Below are 20,565 nucleotides of genomic sequence, written 5' to 3'. Positions count from 1 at the left end.
AAAAAAGGGTCCAGAAAAAGTGACCCAACTTCTCGCTAAAAACGCTTTTCTTTTTTCCATTATCGGCCCAGGGTGCCCATATCTGCTCGGCTGATAAACACGCCCCAGTCCCGCCTTCACCATGCCTCCAACACGCCCCCCTCAACTTTGTTCGTTCCCGCGACAGATTGCAGTTGAAGGCGCCCAAAATCGGCTAATATAATGAAAGGACAATAGGCTTAAAGTAACCAAAATTGTCCTAAATATGAAAGGGCAGGGGACAGTTAAAATGAAACTATGCAAGAGCAACTGTGTGTTACTGAGGCTGATTCTGGATTCTGTTTTATAAAGGCACCTAAGAAGCATTTTATAAAATTATCTACAAGAAGTTGTTATACTTTGTCGCTAGTTGAGGTCTTCTTCAATAGAACTGTTATGTTCTGCTGCTCTTTTCACATGTAATTAGTTTAGAAATGGGAAGAAAGATGCTTACTTTCAAATTTGCGTCCATCATATTGAAAAGCATTGAAGGAGTCAGAATGGCTGTCTGAACTGATGAGATCACTGCTTCCAGCGCTGGCAGGAGATGTCCACTCAGAGGGCACGCCTGGGTCATCTACAGGGCGCGTTGGGTTTTGCTTATTCAGTATATCAGGGAGGTCCTTAGGAATTTCCAGATTTCCAGGGCTGCTTCCTCTCCTTGTTATATTCTAATAATCACACAGAATTGTAGATCATTTTATTAAAACAAAATCATTAAGCATTTTCAACTTTATCTACAAAAAACAATCACTACACTGGGTTGGCCTATAAACAGGATTTGAATGCAATTTTTAATACTGTCTCACACATATGCATGCAGTAACTGGCTACCTGGATGAATATGCATATGTGATGAAAATTTATGAGGCAAATTCAGGAAGATTTCAGAATTGCCTTATTCCATGTTGGTGTGAAACACATCCAAAGTCATATGCAAGAGCTCTGAAACATGCAGTATACAATACTTTGATAGTATCTGACTAACTTATACAGGAAATAAAGGCAAGAGAAAAATATCATTACTACTAAAACTACAGCTAGATGAACAGGCATTGTGAGCCAAAGTAACTTACCAAAGATCCCATATAGAAAGTAGAGTTTAGACTAAGATCCATGTTTTCCGAGTCCGAGCTTTATGGACGCACTAAACTATTTCTATTAAAGAAAACACATCTGTCTTTTACTGGCTCAATAAGCTATGCTTCACAGCTGTCATGGTCCACAAAATAGTACAAGCAATATTAGGAGGAGATGAAATAAATGAATGGGCTCAAACCATAAGAAATTCAGCTGAAATAATTCCTATGGAACTGGAAATCCATATATGTCCGAGGATAATGGTGTGGCCAAATAAAGTCTGCTTAATAAAGTACTGATTTGAAGTCCCCTATTCTTGAAGGCTCCTTGTGCTTTTTCTTGACTTCAGTGTGCTTGGGTGTGCTTAGGATTCCCTCTCTTACGCTTCCTGTATTCTGTGAGGGATGGCCATCACAACCACGGGTGAATCCACCTCACCACAACTTGAAATTGCCTCGACAAGAATCAATCATCCAAACCTAATAGGACACCTCAACGCAATCCTATTCTACAGGCCACCAGGAAAATGGCAAGACTCCCAAACACAACTCATGGACTTCATCTCAAACACATGTGTGTCTGCCTCAAACATCCTTATAATAGGAGACATCAACCTACACCTTGAAGACGACACCTCAACAGGCACACGAGAATGCAAAGTATTCTTAAAACTCTGGGATCTACACGCACCTAACACTCAACCAACACACACAAAAGGACACACACTAGACATCATTACACACAAATTCGACCCAGACGCAACTATCCTACTTACTGACACAAGATGGACACCTACACTATGGTCAGACCACCATAAAGCATATGTCTCCCTCTACTGGTGAAAAACACACATAAATGCAATCAACAAACTTGAGCGAACAACATACACCACGAGGGGAAAAATAGACCCCACAATATTCTGGCAACAGATCTACCAGAACGAATGGTCAACAAATGCTGACACCATCCAATTCCTCCAAGAATGGGACGATAGATGCACAACAACATTAGACAAAATCGCCCCAATCCAAACCAGAACATCACATAGGAAAAAATCAAATCCATGGTTCACAGAAGAGGTGAAAAAACTTAAAACACAAGTCAGGAAACTAGAACGTGCATGGAACAAAAAGAGAGATGAACAAACACTAAATGCCTGGAAACTACTTCGGAGGAAATACAAATATACCATAAAACAGAGTAAAAGACTACATTACAAAACAATGATAGGATCAAACTACAAAGACACTCACAAACTCTTCTACCTCGTGAATTGTTAGACACCACACCAGTTACAAACAGCAAAGACATACCAGGTGTCGACAACCTTGCGAAATACTTCAAGGAGAAAATTATACAACTACAACTTAAAATACCCGCCAGCCCTATTGAACACGCCACACTTCTAGACTGTCTAGACCCAGAAGACGGAATATACCCAGCAGACAGAACCTGGACCAAATTCGAATTACTATCAGAAGACCTCATCTCTGAAACACTTAAAAGATTTGCCAAATCCCACTGCAAACTAGATATATGCCCAAACAACCTCATGAAATCAGCTCCTCAACAATTCATAATAGACCTAACGAACCACGTAAACTTCATGTTACAAAACGGACTTTTCCCAAAGGAAAAATTCTACTCACCCCAATACCTAAAGATACAAAGAAAAGCGCAAGCAAAATAACCAATTACAGACCAGTAGCATCTATACCACTAATAACCAAAATAACTGAAGAGATGGTAACAAAACAACTCACAAACTATCTAAACAAGTTCTCAATACTGCATGATGCCCAATCAGGATTCCGGTCGAACCACAGCACAGAAACAGTATTAATTACCCTAATGACTAAATTTAAACAAATGATTGCAACCGGCAACAATATACTCCTCCTACAATTTGACATGTCAAGTGCCTTTGATATGGTTGACCACGGAATCCTATTACACATACTTGAATATTTTGGCATCGGAGGAAATGTCCTAAACTGGTTCAAGGGGTTCCTAACCCTGCGCTCATATCAAGTCACATCAAATTCAACTACGTCTGCTACATGGACACCTGAATGTGGAGTACCGCAAGGATCACCCCTCTCACCAACTATTTTCAACCTAATGATGATCCCCTTGGCAAAACTCCTATCAAACCATAACCTTAACCCATACATATACGCCGATGATGTAACAATATACATCCCTTTCAAACAAGACATTAAAGAAATCTTCAATGAAATCAACCAAAGTCTACACATCATGAACACCTGGGCAGATGCATTTCGATTGAAACTAAACGCAGAAAAAAATTCAATGCCTGATACTCACCTCCCAATACAACACGAATGAATTTACTTCTATAAATACACCAAAACTAAACCTCCCAATCTCAGAAACTTTAAAAATCCTTGGAGTCACTATTGACCGCCACCTAACACTTGAAACTCATGCAAACAGCACAACCAAAAAGATGTTCTACTGCATGTGGAAACTGAAAAGAATAAGACCATTCTTCCCAAGATCCGTCTTTCGCAGCCTAGTGCAATCCCTCGTACTCAGCCATCTGGATTACTGCAACTCACTATATGCAGGTTGTAAAGAGCAAATACTGAGGAAACTTCAAACAGCCCAGAACACAGCAGCCAGACTCATCTTCGGAAAACCAAAATACGAAAGTGCAAAACCCTTACGAGAGAAGCTACACTGGCTCCCACTTAAGGAACGCATTACTTTTAAAGTATGCACATTAGTCCATAAAATCATTCACGGTGAAGCCCCAGCCTACATGTCTGACTTAATAGACCTACCACCCAGAAACGCTAAAAGATCATCCCGAACTTTCCTCAACCTCCACTTCCCTAATTGCAAAGGCATAAAATACAAAGCGCTGCACGCATCAACCTTTTCTTATATGAGCACGCAATTCTGGAATACACTACCACGCAACCTAAAAACGATCTACGAACTAACCAACTTCCGCAAATTATTGAACTCATCTCTTTGATAAAATTTATCGAAAGGATCAAAACACATGAAGTCCACACACACTGTTAGTAACGCATCAATACATTCTCTTCTGAATTTCCATCCCCCGTAATTTTACCACATTTATACCTTTAATCACAGAAAAATGTTATACCGAATGTTCTCCTACTATTGTTTTGTTGCCCTATCAGTTTCCCGTTGTTTCCTTCCATTGTTCTACTTCCTCAACGATACTTTGACTTTGTCTTCGCATAACTCCTCACAATGTAATCCATAACCAAGTTGTAACAAATTGTATTTCCATCATTCACAATGTATTGTAAGTCATACTGAACCCGCAAATAGGTGGGAAAATGTGGGATACAAATGCAATAAATAAATAAATAAACTGGAAGAATGTCCTCAGTTATGGTGAAGACAGACTTCAACATTTACATCAAGAACCTTCCTTATTTGAAGAAAAGGAATCTAGCATACAAATGGCAAGATTTGATCATTTTAAAAAAGATGTAGTAAGATATTAGTTGCACAGTGCTACTTTGTTACAATGTTGTAGAGTTCAGCACATCTGTAGAGGGTTGCGTATTCAGAAAGAACCACAGATGATTAAAGAAGATAACAGTTTTTTATTGACAAATGGTGTGCAATACTTAACAAATGTTCTCTTGACCTTATGATACTACTTGTTGAAACATCAAACGAAAAATGAGATGTTTAAAAAAATGATATTTGCAGTAAGGTAGATACACTTAAGAGAGAAGATAAGAATTATGAACATATATATAGGATTTTAATGTTAAGCTGGAAGAATATTGTAGAGAGATTTAAAAAAATAAATATGAGAAGTTCAAGAGGGATGAACTAGACTATGAACATGGTAGCAAATTGTACCAAAGAAGGATCATTTTTACACTCGCAGGCCAAGCTACCATACAAAAGATCCTTTACCCAGAAGACCTAGACCACACATGGATCATAGATCTAACGAAAAGATCAAATCATTAGAGAACCAGAAACATCTGAAAGAAGCCAAAAATATATTAGAAATGACTCTGATGAACTTCTCTCCCTGCTCAACACCAAAGAATGCATCCCCTACTAGAAATAATGGAGAATGATTTTTTAGACAGACTTTGGGAAAGAAAAACCCTCAAGAAATCCCTGAACAACAGTGCACACAACATGTACCATCAGACGGATTAATAGATGAACTACAGGAAGAAAGGGAGGGGACGAAGCAGACAAACCTTTTATTCTGGGGTCTATCCCACACGGTCTTTGAAATCCCAATAATTAACCTCTCACACAGTTTTCACCGAGTCACAAATTTCGGTACTGAAGGAGGGAAGGAAATTTGTACCGACCTGATCCCATGATGCTTTCCAAACTCGAGTGGATCTATATTGTTTTACAAGAAAATTCCAAATAACTCATTTTTTTCAGTGAACAGGACCATTCCACATATGTAGATACATCGCTAGTCAAAAAGAAATCAAAATGGGTCCCTCCTAGACCTGTTGATCCCTTGACTGCTGCCTAATCAGAATGTCTACTGCATCATACCAACACAGTTGTGAAAACAAAAAAATGGAACTTCTAAAAATAATTTATCAAAAAATTTAAATATTGGATTATTTGATTTGAGAAACAATCCTAACATTGTCTTTAAGCCAGCTGACAAAGGCGGTGGGGTGGTAGTCCTCAATATCACCGACTATATTCAAGAAACTGAACGACAGCTATCAAAGAGCAATTTTTCCCTCCCACTGGAGGCTGATCCCAACAAGAAAATCAAATATGCAGCGGATTTCCTCATTCAATTTGGTTTTGAAGCATGCTATTTAACCCAGAAAAAGAGAGAATTTTTGACCGTTCCCAAGCCGGTTGTGTCCTCGATATACATCTTACCAAAAGCACATAAGTCCCTCACTTTCCAGTCAGACCCATAGTTTCAGCTATTCAATCTGTCTTGGAACCCTTGTCTATTTTTGTGGACATCTTAAGACCTTATTTACCCCAGGTTAACTCCTTTGTTCGCAATTCGAGTCATATTATCAACATGCTGAATGACTTTGATGCAGGCATCACTAATATCAAGCGAAGATACATACTTGTGGCAGGTATTCTCCGAGGACAGCAGGCGGATTGTTCTCACATGTGGGTCGGCATCCACAGCGGCCCAGGAAACTGCAAATTTTTCCACAGAAAAATTAAAAAAAGTTTTCCCAGAGACTTCTGGCGCACAAACCACAGATATGCAGACAACTTCCTGCCCGTCACGTGAGCATTCCCGCTCAGTTTAATCAAAAAGCAAATAATAAACAAACAACAACTCCAAAGGGGAGGTGGGCGGGTTTGTGAGAACAATCAACCTGCTGTCTTCGGAGAATACCTGCTACAGGTATCTATCTTCACTTTCTCCCAGGACAAGCAGGCTGCTTGTTCTCACATGTGGGGTATCCTTAGCAATCAGGCTCACTCAAAACAATAAACATTGGTCAATTGGGCCTCACAACGGCAAGGACATAACATAGACTGACCTAAAACCATAAACAACTAACAGAGTGCAGCCTGGAACAGAACAAAAATGAGTCTAGGAGGGAGAAGTTGGATTCTAAACCCCGAACAGATTCTGTAGCACCGACTGCTCAAACCGACTGTCGCGTCGGGTATCCTGCTGGAGGCAGTAGTGACATGTGAATGTGTGGACTGATGACCACGTTGCAGCCTTGCAAATCTCCTCAATGGAGGCTGACTAAGTGAGCCACTGATGCAGCCATGGCTCTAACATTGTGAGCCGTAACATGGCCCTCCAGAGTCAGCCCAGCTTGGGTGTAAGTGAAGGAAATGCAATCTGCTAGCCAATTGGAGATTGTGCGTTTTCCAATGGTGACTCCCCTCCTGTTTGGATTAAAAGAAACAAACAACTGGGTGGACTGTCTAAAGGGATTTGTCCGCTCCACGTACAAGGCCAATGCTCTCTTGTAGTCCAAGGTGTGCAACTGATGTTCAGCAGGGTGGGTATGAGGACAGGGAAAGAACGTTGGCAAGACAATTGACTGGTTCAGATGGAACTCTGACACCACCTTTGACAGGAACTTAGGGTGCGTGCGGAGGACTACTCTGTTGTGATGGAACTTGATATAAGGCGAATGCACTACCAAGGCCTGAAGCTCACTGACTCTACGAGCTGAAGTAACAGCCACCAAGAAAATGACCTTCCAGGTCAAGTACTTCAGATGGCAGGAATTCAATGGCTCAAAAGGAGTTTTCATCAGCTGGGTGAGAACGACGTTGAGATCCCATGACACTGGTGGAGGTTTGACGGGGGGCTTTGACAAAAGCAAACCTCTCATGAAGCAAACAACTAAAGGATGTCCAGAGATAGGCTTACCCTCTACATGGTGATGATAAGCACTAATCGCACTAAGGTGAACTCTTACAGACTTGGTCTTGAGACCAGACTCTGACAAATGTAGAAGGTATTCAAGCAGGGTCTGTGTAGGACAAGAAAGAGGATCTAAGGCCCTGCTGTCACACCAGATGGCAAATCTCCTCCATTTGAAAAAGTAACACTTCTTCGTGGAATCTTTTCTGGAAGCAAGCAAGACCCTCTGAAAGACCCAAGGAGGCAAATTCTAAGCTCTCAACATCCAGGTCATGAGAGCCAGAGACTGGAGGTTGGGATGTAGAAGCAACCCCTCCTCGTTCTGAGTGATGAGGGTTGGAAAACAGTCCAATCTCCACGGTTCTTCAGAGGACAATTACAGAAGAATAGGGAACCAGATCTGACGCGGCCAGAAGGGTGCAATCAGGATCATGGTCCCGCAGTCTTGCTTCAGTTTCAGCAAAGTCTTCCCTACTAGAGGTATGGGAGGATACACATACAGAAGGCCTGTCCCCCAATGTAGGAGAAAGGCATCTGACGCTAGTCTGTCGTGGGCCTGAAGCCTGGAACAGAACTGAGGGGCCTTGTGATTGATCTGAGGGGGCCTTGTGATTGATCTGAGTGGCAAAAAGATCCAGCAATGGGGTGCACCCGCTCAGAAGATCTTGCGGACTACACCCATGTTCAGAGACCACTTGTGAGGTTGCATAATCCTGGTCAACCTGTCGGCCACACTGTTGTTTACGCCTGCCAGATAAGTGGCTTGGAGAAACATGGCGCGACGACAAGCCCAAAGCCACATCTAGACGGCTTCCTGACACAGAGGGCAAGATCCGGTGCCCCCCGCTTGTTGGTGTAAAACATTTTATTTTATTTGTTGCATTTGTATCCCACATTTTCCCACCTATTTGCAGGCTCAATGTGGCTTACATTATTCCGTAATGGCGATTGCCATTTCCGGCATGAGGAAATACAAATTGGTATTCCATTAAATGTTCATAAGTGACCAAGTAGATTAGCAGTCAAGTATAGAGAATTCATTATTGGGATAAGAAATAGATTGGTGTAGCGTTAAAGTTCATTCGTGACAAGTTGATGAGGCAATCAGGTATAGAGAGTTTGGTTATATCCAGTTCTGGTATAAGTTTCGCTGACTGGAATTTAGGATGGATCGTTGTGGTATGCCCTGTTGAACAGGTTGGCTTTTAGTGATTTTCGGAAGTTTGTTAAGTCATGCATTGTTTTTATGGCATATGGTAGCGCATTCCATACTTGCATACTTATGTAGGAGAAGCTGGATGCATATGCTGATTTATATTTTAGTCCTTTGCAGCTGGGGTAATGGAGATTCAGGAATGTGCGTGATGAACATTTTGTATTCCTGGGTGGTAAGTCTATGAGGTCTGACATGTAGACTGGGGCCTCACTGTGAATGATTTTATGAACTAGAGTACAGGTTTTGAACGTAATATGTTCTTTGAGTGGGAGCCAGTGTAATTTTTCTCTTCGGGGCTTGGCACTTTCGAATTTCGTTTTTCCATATATGAGTCTGGCTGCTGTGTTTTGGGCAGTTTGGAGTTTCTTGATGATTTGTTCTTTGCATCCAGCATAAATCGCGTTGCAGTAATCTAGGTGGCTTTGCAACATTAATTGTACCAAGCTGCGGAATACTTCCCTTGAGTAGAAAGATTTTACTCTTGAGTTTCCACATTGAATGGAACATTTTCTTTGTTGTATTTTTCGCATGGCTTTCTAGTGTAAACTTTCAGTCAATTGTTACTCCGAGAATTTTCAGGTTATCTGAAACAGGAAGGGAGTAGTGTCTGGGGTGTTTATAGTGGTGGGTTTGTTCGTGTTACATTGTGATGAGAGGATGAGACATTGTGTTTTTTCTGCGTTGAGTTTTAATTTAAATGCATCTGCCCATGAATTCATGATTTGGAAGCTGTGATTGATTTCATTTGTGATTTCTGTTAGATCATGTTTGAACGGGATGTAAATCGTAACATCATCTGCGTAGATGTAAGGACTGAGGCCTTGGTTGGATAGCGATTTGGCTAGAGGTGTCATCATTAGGTTGAAAACAGTTGCTGAGAGCGTTGATCCTTGGGGTACTCCGCATTCTGGTTTCCATGGTCATGATGTGTTCGAATTGGATATTACTTGGTATGTTCTTGCAGTCAGGAAGCCTTTGACCCAATTAAGCTTCCTCCAATCCCAAAGTATTCAAGGATGTTTAGTATTTTATGGTTTACCATGTCGAACACACTCGACATGTCGAATTGTAGGAGAAGTACATTGTTGCCATTTGCAATTGCTTGTTTGAATTTGGTTAGGAGAGTGATTAGTACTGTTTCGGTGCTGTGATTGGAACGGAATCCTGATTGTGATTCATGTAATATTGAGAATTTGTTTAAGTAGTCGGTGAGTTGCTTGGTTACCATACTTTCCATTAGTTTGGTTGCTAGGGAATAGATGCTTCTGGGCGGTAGTTGGTTATGTCCTTTGCTTTTTTTCTTTGAATCTTTAGGTATTGGGGTAAGTAGTATGTTTCCTTTATCTTTAGGGAAGGGTCCATGTTGTAACATATAGTTTAGGTGCAGCATGAGGTCTGTTATGAAGCGTTGAGGGGCGGATTTTATTAGGGTGTTAGGGCATATGTCCAGTTTGCAGTGGGATTTGGTGAACCTGTTGATCGCTTGGGCGATGGTTTCATCGGTGAGTACAGCGAAGTTTGTCCAGATTCAGTCTACTGGATATTCATCGGGGATTGGGTCCAAACGATCAATGAATTTTTCGTGGTCGGCGGTATTGGCTGGTAGCGTGGTTAGCAGCTTTATAATTTTTTCGTTGAAGTATTTAGCAAGGTTTTCTGCTGATGGGGTGTTGGTTGTGGTGACTGGTGTGGTATCAAGTAGTTTGTTCACGAGTTGGAAAACTTTATGCGTGTCTTTGTAGTCTGGGCATATTTTGGTTTTGTAGTATGATCTTTTGGTTTGTCTTATTGCATATTTGCATTTTCTCTGTGTTTGTTTCCATGCGTTGTGTGTTCATCTTTTACTTTTTTCCATGCTCGTTCGAGTTTTCTGGTTTATGTTTTGAGTTTTTTTAGTTCATCACTGACCCATGGGATCGAGTTTTGTCTTCTTGTTGTTCTTGACCTTAAGGGTGCTATATCGTCTAGTACACTTCTGCATCTTTCTTCCCAATCTGAGAGGTAGTGTGTGGAGTCCGTTTCGTGCTGTCCATTCATTGTCATATATCTTTAGCCAGAATACTGTTGGGTCTATTTGGCCTCTTGTGAAATAGGTTGTGGGTTTTTGTGTGCCCCTTCTTCCACCAATTTAGAGATAGGTTTAGTTTGTAGTGATTGGTCCAAGGTGTTGCTGACCATTTGGTGTCTATTACTAGTATGTTACTACTTACTACTACTACTTAACATTTCTAAAGCGCTACTAGGGTTACGCAGCGCTGTACAATTTGACATGGAAGGACAGTCCCTGCTCAAGGAGCTTACAATCTAAAAGACAGGTGTACAATCTAAAGACAGGTGTACAATCTAAAAGACAAGTATAGAGTCAATCTGATAGGGCATACTATATTTCTCCAAAGGTTAGGTGTCGAAGGCAGCATTGAAGAGGTGAGTTTTAAGCAGAGATTTGAAGATGGGTAGGGAGGGGGCTTGGCGTAGGGGTTGAGGAAGATTGTTCCAGGCATAGGGTGAGGCAAGGCAGAATGAGCGGAGCCTGGAGTTGGCAGTGGTGGAGAAGGGTACTGAAAGGAGGGATTTGTCCTGTGAGCGGAAGTTACGGGCGGGAACATAGGGGGAGATGAGGGTAGAGAGGTAGTGAGGAGCTGCAGACTGGGTGCATTTGTAGGTAAGGAGTAGAAGCTTGAATTGTATGCGGTATCTGATCGGAAGCCAGTGAAGTGACTTGAGGAGAGGGGTGATACCAGTATATCGGTTCTGGCGGAATATAAGACGTGCGGCAGCGTTCTGAACGGATTGAAGGGGGGATAGATGGCTAAGTGGGAGGCCGGTGAGGAGTAAGTTGCAGTAGTCCAGGCGAGAGGTAATGACAGCATGAACGAGAGTTCGTGTGGTGCGCTCAGAGAGGAAAGGGCGAATTTTGCTAATGTTGAAGAGGAAGAAGCGACAGGACTTGGCAGTCTGTTGGATATGCGCAGAGGAGGAGAGGGAGGAGTCATAGTAACATAGTAACATAGTAGATGACGGCAGAAAAAGACCTGCACGGTCCATCCTGTCTGCCCAACAAGATAACTCATATTTGCTGCTTTTTGTGTATACCCTACTTTGATTTGTACCTGTGCTCTTCAGGGCACAGACCGTATAAGTCTGCCCCGCACTATCCCCGCCTCCCAACCACCGGCTATGGCACAGGCACAGACCGTATATGTCTGCCCAGCACTATCCTCACCTCCCCAGCCCTGCGCCTCCCAACCCCGGCTCTGGCACAGACCGTACAAGTCTGTCCAGCACTATCCCCGCCTCCCAACCACCAGTCCCGCTTCCCACCACCGGCTCTGGCACAGACCGTATAAGTCTGCCCAGCCCTATCCCCGCCTCCCAACCACCAGCCCCGCCTCCCGATCTTGACTAAGCTCCTGAGGATCCATTCCTTCGGCACAGGATTCCTTTATGCTTATCCCACGCATGTTGGAATTCCGTTACCGTTTTCATTTCCACCACCTCCCGCGGGAGGGCATTCCAAGCATCCACTACTCTCTCCGTGAAAAAATACTTCCTGACATTTTTCTTGAGTCTGCCCCCTTTCAATCTCATTTCATGTCCTCTCGTTCTACTACCTTCCCATCTCCGGAAAAGATTCGTTTGCGGATTAATACCTTTCAAATATTTGAACGTCTGTATCATATCACCCCTGTTTCTCCTTTCCTCCAGAGTATACATGTTTAGTTCAGCAAGTCTCTCCTCATACGTCTTGTAACGCAAATCCCATACCATTCTCGTAGCTTTTCTTTGCACCGCTTCAATTCTTTTTACATCCTTAACAAGATATACGGCCTCCAAAACTGAACACAATACTCCAGGTGGGGCCTCACCAATGACTTATACAGGGGCATCAACACCCCCTTTCTTCTGCTGGTCACACCTCTCTTTATACAGCCTAACAACCTTCTAGCTACTGCCACCGCCTTGTCACACTGTTTAGTCGCCTTCAAATCCTCAGATACTATCACCCCAAGATCCCTCTCTCCGCCCGTACCTATCAGACTCTCCCCGCCTAACACATACGTCTCCCGTGGATTTCTACTTCCTAAGTGCATCACTTTGCATTTCTTCGCATTGAATTTTAATTGCCAAACCTTAGACCATTCTTCTAGCTTCCGTATGTCCTTTTTCATGTTTTCCACTCCCTCCGAGGTGTCCACTCTGTTACAGATCTTAGTATCATCCGCAAATAGGCAAACTTTACCTTCTAACCCTTCGGCAATGTCACTCACAAATATACTGAACAGAATCGGCCCCAGCACCGATCCTTGAGGCACTCCACTACTTACCTTTCGCTCCTCCGAGCGAATTCCATTCACCACCACCCTCTGGCATCTGTCCGTCAACCAGTTCCTAATCCAGTTCACCACTTCGGGTCCTATCTTCAGCCCATCCAGTTTATTTAAGAGCCTCCTGTGGGGAACCGTGTCAAAAGCTTTGCTGAAATCTAAGTAGATTACGTCCATAGCTCGTCCCTGATTCAATTCTCCTGTCACCCAATCAAAGAACTCAATGAGGTTCGTTTGGCACGATTTCCCTTTGGTAAATCCATGCTGTCTCGGATCTTGCAACTTATTGGCTTCCAGGAAATTCACTATCCTTTCCTTCAGCATCGCTTCCATTACTTTTCCAATAACCGAAGTGAGGCTTACCGGCCTGTAGTTTCCAGCTTCTTCCCTATCACCACTTTTGTGAAGTGGGACCACATCCGCCGATCTCCAATCCCTCGGAACCTCTCCCGTCTCCAAGGATTTATTAAACAAATCTTTAAGAGGACCCGCCAGAACCTCTCTGAGCTCCCTCAATATCCTAGGGTGGATCCCATCCGGCCCCATGGCTTTGTCCACCTTTAGCTTTTCAAGTTGTTCATACACACTCTCTTCCGTGAACGGTGCTCTATCTTTGTACTTTTTGCAGTCCATCGCGGTCCTTCTCCAGGATTTTCTTCTGTGAAAACAGAACAGAAGTATCTATTTAGCAAATTTGCTTTTTCTTCATCATTATCCACATAGCGGTTCGCAGTATCTTTTAGTCTCACAATTCCCTTTTTAGTCATTTTCCTTTCACTAATATACCTGAAGAAAATTTTGCCACCCCTCCTTACATTTCTAGCCATTTGTTCTTCCGTTTGCGCTTTCGCCAGTCGTATTTCTCTCTTGGCTTCTTTCAGTTTCATCCGGTATTCCTCCTCGTGTCCCTTTTCATGAGTTTTTTCGTATTTCTGGAACGCCAACTCTTTAGCCTTTATTTTCTCAGCCACTTGCTTGGAGAACCATATCGGTTTCCTTTTTCTCTTGCTTTTATTTACTTTCCTTACATAAAGGTTCGTGGCCCTATTTATAGCTTCTTTCAGTCTGGACCACTGTCCTTCCACTTCTTGTATTTCCTCCCATCAGCTCCTTCCTCAGGTATGCCCCCATTTTACTAAAGTCAGCATGTTTGAAATCCAGGACTTTGAGTTTTGAGTGGCCACCCTCCTCTTCAGCCGTCATATCAAACCAAACCGTTTGATGGTCACTGCTGCCCAGGTGGGCACCCACTCGGACATTTGACACATTATCCCCATTTGTGAGTACCAGATCTAGCGTCGCTCCCTCCCTCGTGGGTTCTGACACCATTTGTCTGAGCAAAGCACTTTGAAAAGCATCCACGATCTCTCTACTTCTTTCCGATTTCGCAGACGGAACCGTCCAATCTACATCCGGCAGATTGAAATCTCCCAACAACAGCACCTCTCTTTTCTTCCCCAACTTTTGAATATCAGCGATCAGATCTTTATCTAGGTCCTCCAAATATGTCGGAGGTCTGTAGACAACACCCACATGGACAGAGGTTTTATCCTTTCTTTTTAAGGTGATCCATATCGCTTCTTCCTTTCCCCAGTTCCCTGTCATTTCAGTCGCTGTGATGATATTTCTCACATACAGAGCTACTCCTCCACCTTTACGCCCCTCTCTATCCTTCCTAAAAAGATTATAGCCTGGTATGTTTGCATCCCATTCATGGGAACCATTGAGCCATGTCTCTGTGATTGCAACTATGTCCAAGTCTGCCTCCAAGATTAGGGCATGAAGGTCATGAACTTTATTGCTTAGACTGTGAGCATTTGTGGTCATCACTTTCCATCTACATTTCCAAGTATGTGTTTTGGTTTTAGTGATTTGGGGGTGTCTTTTCTCTTTGGGTACCTTCATATCTCTTTGTTCCACCTTCTTTGCTTTTTCTCTCTCTTCCGCCTCAGTTTTATTTTCAGGAGCATCACAGTGCTGTAGTGGAGCAAAGGAATTTTGTAGGGGCAAAACTTGTGAGGGCGGATGCTTCTGTGTCACATAACGAAGCCTGCCTGAGCCTACTGTGAACCATCTATTCTTAGGTGATATTATCCTTTGAGGCAGTGGTGAGAATTTGGTATGATTCTGTGCAGTATGATTTTGTGCAGTCCTAGAAGTTACTTTAAGTGCATTCAATTCCTGCTTTACTTTGCTGAGCTCCTGTTTTAAACTAGCAAGCTGAAGACAGATAGGACAAGCTTTAAGTCTCCAGAAGCTTGGTCTTGAAACTAAAGCACCACAATTATTACAGAAAATAAAAGTCATCTTGATTTGTTGAAAAGGGTATGAACAGGTGTACTATGATGGGGTTGTAATTAGGGTGGGGTTAATTTATGATCTGTAGTATATTTGGTAAAGCTATATAGGAAGTGTCAGTCTTGGGGTGGGTGGATTGTGGGGCAGGGTGGGTGGGCTTAAGCATAAGACCTATGGAATGTGTTTGCTGTAACCTATCTCTAGAACAGCATTGAAATGCCCAGAGCCACAAGTGTAAGGTGGGGGGAATCAGAAAATAATCTTATCGGAGAAGATCCGTCCAGCTTCTGTTCTGTGTAGAGACAAAAACCACGTGGAGAAAAAAAGCTCCACCTGTGCTATGCAATTACCTTACAACAGAAGCAGATGGGGGAGGGGAGGAGTTTCACACAGAATGGAAGCAGAGGGGAAAAAAAAATACAGGAGAAACTACTACCGATTTTAAAGCACTTGTTAAATCCAGTTCCTAGATTATCAACTATCAAATACAAATAGCCAATAAGCAGTTTTAAAATCAGTTACATAGAGTACAGATATCAATTAGAAATAGCCACTAAGCAGTTAGTTAGGAAACACAGATTATGAGATCACAAGTTTAGCTGAGCAGTTAAAAATAGGGTTTTTTTTTCCTGGTATAATAGAAATACAGTGACAGACTAGGATTGGGGGGGGAGAGAGTTGTCCAGAGCCACAAGTGTAAGGTGGGGGGAATCAGAAAATTATCTTATCTGAGAAGATCCATCCAGCTTCTGTTCTATGTAGAGAGTCAAAGATGACTCCGAGGTTGCGGGCAGATGGGACGGGGAGGATGAGGGTGTTATCAACTGAGATAGACAGTGGAGGAAGAGGAGAAGTGGGTTTAGGTGGAAAGACGAGGAGCTCAATTTTGGACATGTTCAGCTTCAGGTGGCGGTTGGACATCCAGGCAGCAATGTCGGATAAGCAGGCCGATACCTTGGCCTGGGTCTCGGCGGTGATGTCTGGTGTGGAGAGATATAGCTGGGTGTCATCAGCATAAAGATGATACTGAAAACCATGAGATGAGATCAGTGAGCCTAGGGAAGAGGTGTAGATTGAGAAGAGAAGGGGTCCAAGGACAGATCCCTGGGGAACTCCAATAGATAGTGGGATGGGAGTGGAGGAAGATCCATGAGAGTGTACCCTGAAGGTGTGGTGGAAGAGATAAGAGGAGAACCAGGAGATGAAAGAGCCTTGGAACCCAAAAGAGGACAGTGTGGCAAGAAGTAAATCATGATTGACAGTGTCAACCGCAGCGGATAGATCGAGGAGGATGAGGATGGAATAGTGGCCTCTGGATTTGGCGAGGCACAGGTCGTTGCAGACTTTAGAGAGTGCTGTTTCTGTTGAGTGAAGAGGGAGAAAACCGGATTGAAGTGGATCGAGGATGGCATGAGAGGAGAGAAAATCAAGGCAGCGACTGTGAACGGCACGCTCAAGTATTTTGGAGAGGAAGGGTAGGAGAGAGATAGGGCGGTAGTTGGAGGGGCAGGTAGGGTCAAGTGATGGTTTTTTGAGGAGAGGTGTGACTATGGCATGCTTGAAGGTGTCAGGGACAGTTGCAGTGGAGAGAGAAAGGTTAAGGATGCGACAGATGGAGGGGGTGACAGTAAGGGAGATGGTGTTAAGTAGGTTGGTGGGGATGGGATCAAAGGAACAGGTGGTGCATTTCGAGGAGGAAAGAAGGCGAGAGGTTTCATCCTCGGTGATCTCAGGAAAGGAGTAGAAAGAGGCCATGGTTGTTTGGTTGTTGGATGGGGCTACAGGCTGAAGAGGAGGTGGTGGCTTGGTAGTGAACGGTAGGGAGCGGGGGGCACTTTGAGGAGGGAGTTAAGGGTGGTGAAGAGACGACGAGGGTTGGAGCTGAGAGAATTGGTCAATTGGGTGTAATAGTCCTGTTTTGCAAGGAATAGGGAGGAATGGAAGGAGGATAGCATGAATTTGTAGTGAAGGAAGTCTGAATGGGTACGAGATTTCCTCCAGAGGCGTTCAGCAAATCGGGTGCAGGAGCGAAGATAACGGATGCAAGGGGTCAGCCAAGGCTGGGGATTAGTAAGCTTTGTGGGACGGGAGGTGGATGAGGCAAGGGTGTCCAACGCAGAGGCGAGAGCGGCATTGTAAGCGGAGACTGCTTTGTCTACAGTCTCGGAGGACATGATGGAAGGGAGGAGATTAGAGATACTAGAGGATAAAGTGGGGGGGGGGGGGGGGTCAATAGCCTGGAGATTCCTGGAGGTGGTGGTTAAAGTTGGACAGGGCAGGGGGGGGGGGTGAAGAAGTGTAAATGTGATCAGGTGATGATCGGAGAGAGGTAGAGCAGAAACGTGGAAATTGGAGGGTGAGCCGGAAGAGGAGAGGATGAGGTCAAGACAATGGCCGTCACGGTGAGTAGGGGTGGTGGTGTTGTGGTCTGTGGACAGTTTGTGTGAGAAGAAGTCCAACGTATGTCCTTTGATGTGGGTAGCATGCATGTGTGGCCATTTGAGATCTCATGAGTGGAAGAATTTTTTTTTTTTGTTACATTTGTACCCCGCACTTTCCCACTCATGGCAGGCTCAATGCGGCTTACATGGGGCAATGGAGGGTTAAGTGACTTGCCCAGAGTCACAAGGAGCTGCCTGTGCCTGAAGTGGGAATCGAACTCAGTTCCTCAGTTCCCCAGGACCAAAGTCCACCACCCTAACCACTAGGCCACTCCTCCACTCATTCCTTACATTCTCATGCGTTGGTAGAATTTGGGTCTTCTAGATGAAGACCCAAATGTATGTTATATTCCATCTATGTTACCATGTATGTAACCACCTTAACGCAACACCATTTGTAATTCTGTTACCCGGAAATGGCAACCGCCATTACGGCAAATGTAAGCCACATTGAGCCTGCAAATTGGTGGGAAAATGTGGGATACAAATGCTACAAATAAATAAATAAATAAATAAGGTTTATGTCACCTAGTATTAGTATGTTGGAGTTGGTTACACAAGTGTTTGAGATGATGTTAGACTGGTATTCGTTCCAATTACCGGTCTGTAGAACAGGATGCAGTTTAGGTGATCAAGAAGGAATTTGTTGTAGATTCAGAATGAGGTTATTTCAAGTTGGGTTGTTATAGACTCGGCTGTAGTTTCGGCGGTGAAGTGGGAGTGGTAAATTATTGCTATAACTCCGCCTCTCTTTCCCTTCCTGGTCCAGTGAGTGATTTTGTATCCTGGAGGGTATAGATCTAGGATTATGGGGTCTTTTTGATCGTGGATCCAAGTTTCATTGATGAAAGTTAGATCGAGGTTTTCTGACATAATCCAATCTGTTATTGTTGCTGTCTTATTAACTGCGGATCTGGAGTTGATGTAGCCCACTTGAATATTTTGGTATGGGGCTACTATATTTGGTGATGTGTGGATTTTAGTTAGTTGTCGTTCCTTAGTTGGTGTGTGTTTGTTGTGGTTTTTCATTCTGTATTGTTGATGTCTATGTGTAGGTGTTTTTTCTTTGTTTTGGTGATTGTCTGTTTGGTGAGGTGTGGATTGTCTGATCACTACTACTACTACTAAACATTTCTAGAGCACTACTAGGGTTACGCAGCGCTGTACAAATTAACAAAGAAGGACGGTCCCTGCCCAAAGGCGCCTACAATCTAAAGGACGAAATGTCAAGTTGGGGTAGTCTAGATTTCCTGAGTAGAGGTGTAGTGGTTAGGTGCCAAAGGCGACATTGAAGAGGTAGGCTTTGAGCAATAATTTGAAGATGGGTAGGGAGGGGGCCTGGCGTATGAGCTCAGGGAGTTTGTTCCAAGCATGGGGTGAGGCGAGGCAGAAAGGGCGGAGCCTGGAGTTGGCGGTGGTGGAGAAGGGTAATGAAAGGAGGGATGTGTCTTGAGAGCGGAGGTTACGGGTCGGGACGTAAGGGGAGATGAGGGTAGAGAGGTAAGGAGGGGCTGCAGATCGAGTGCATTTGTAGGTTAGTAGGAGAAGCTTGAACTGTATGCAGTATCTGATCGGAAGCCAGTGAAGTGACTTGAGGAGAGGGGTGATATGAGTATATCGGTTTAAGCGGAAGATAAGACGTGCAGCAGAGTTCTGAACGGACTGAAGAGGGGATAGATGGCTAAGTGGGAGTCTGGTGAGGAGTAGGTTGCAGTAGTCAAGGTGAGAGATAATGAGAGAGTGGATGAGAGTTCGGGTGGTGTGCTCAGAGAGGAAAGGGTGAATTTTGCTAATGTTATAGAGGAAGAAGCGACAGGTCTTGGCATCTGCTGATATGCGCAGAGAAGAAGAGGGAGGAGTCGAAGATGACTCCAAGGTTGCGGGCAGATGAGACGACGAAGAGGGTGTTATCAACTGAAATAGAGAGTGAAGGGAGAGGAGAAGTGGGCTTGGGTGGGAAGACAATAAGTTCGGTCTTGGCCATGTTCAGTTTCAGGTGGCAGTTGGACATCCAGGCAGTGATGTTGGATAAGCAGGTCGATACTTTGGCCTGGGTTTCCACAGTGATGTCTGGTGTGGAGAGATAAAGCTGGGTGTCGTCAGCATAAAGATGATAGTGGAAGCCATGAGATGAGATCAGGGAGCCCAGGGAAGAGGTGTAGATTGAAAAAAGAAGGGGTCCAAGGACAGATCCCTGAAGAACTCCAACAGAGAGCGGGATAGGGGTGGAGGACGAACCATGAGAGTGTACTCTGAAGGTACGATGGGAGAGATAAGAGGAGAACCATGAGAGGACAGAGCCCTGGAACCCAAAAGAGGACAGTGTGTTAAGAAGTAGGTTGTGTTTGACAGTGACAAAAGCGGCGGATAGGTCAAGGAGGATGAGGATGGAGTAGTGACCTTTGGATTTGGCGAGGAACAGGTCACTGCAGACTTTAGATAGTGCCGTTTCTGTCGAGTGTAGGGGGTGAAAGCCGGATTGAAGCGGATCGAGGATGGCATGAGAGGAGAGAAAATCAAGGCAGCGGCTATGAACGGCGTGTTCAAGTATCTTGGAGAGGAAGGGTAGGATGGAAATGGGGCGGTAGTTGGAGGGACAGGTAGGGTCAAGTGATGGATCAGCCTTCGCTGGTTCTGTAGGATGGGTATGATGTTGTTGTCTGCGAATGGGATGGATAGTGTTCGGTGAATCAGTGATAGGGAGTATATTGCTAGAAGTATTTGGACTGTATTCATTTCGTTGTCAGTTTGGAGGTAGGAAGATTGTTCACCTTCAGATGATCGGGAGTGATGTTTTAGGGTGTGGTGTCTTTC

The 20,565-nt window shown here is 43.9% G+C and overlaps 1 protein-coding gene across 2 annotated transcripts in view; it reads right to left on the bottom strand.

The window, feature by feature from the left end:
* Window positions 1-20,565, bottom strand: part of RALGAPA1 (Ral GTPase activating protein catalytic alpha subunit 1) — an 882,008-nt gene that overhangs the window by 588,218 nt on the left and 273,225 nt on the right. For both annotated transcript variants that reach the window (XM_030214290.1, XM_030214291.1), the window contains exon 19: window positions 473-689. In XM_030214290.1, the coding sequence (XP_030070150.1) occupies window positions 473-689 (217 nt within the window). The remainder of the gene's footprint in view (window positions 1-472; window positions 690-20,565) is intronic.

Source organism: Microcaecilia unicolor, chromosome 9 (genome assembly GCF_901765095.1).
Source record: "Microcaecilia unicolor chromosome 9, aMicUni1.1, whole genome shotgun sequence".
Classification (NCBI taxonomy): domain Eukaryota; kingdom Metazoa; phylum Chordata; class Amphibia; order Gymnophiona; family Siphonopidae; genus Microcaecilia; species Microcaecilia unicolor.
Note: the sequence above shows the minus strand (reverse complement) of the source record. Positions and strands in the feature narration are given on the sequence as shown.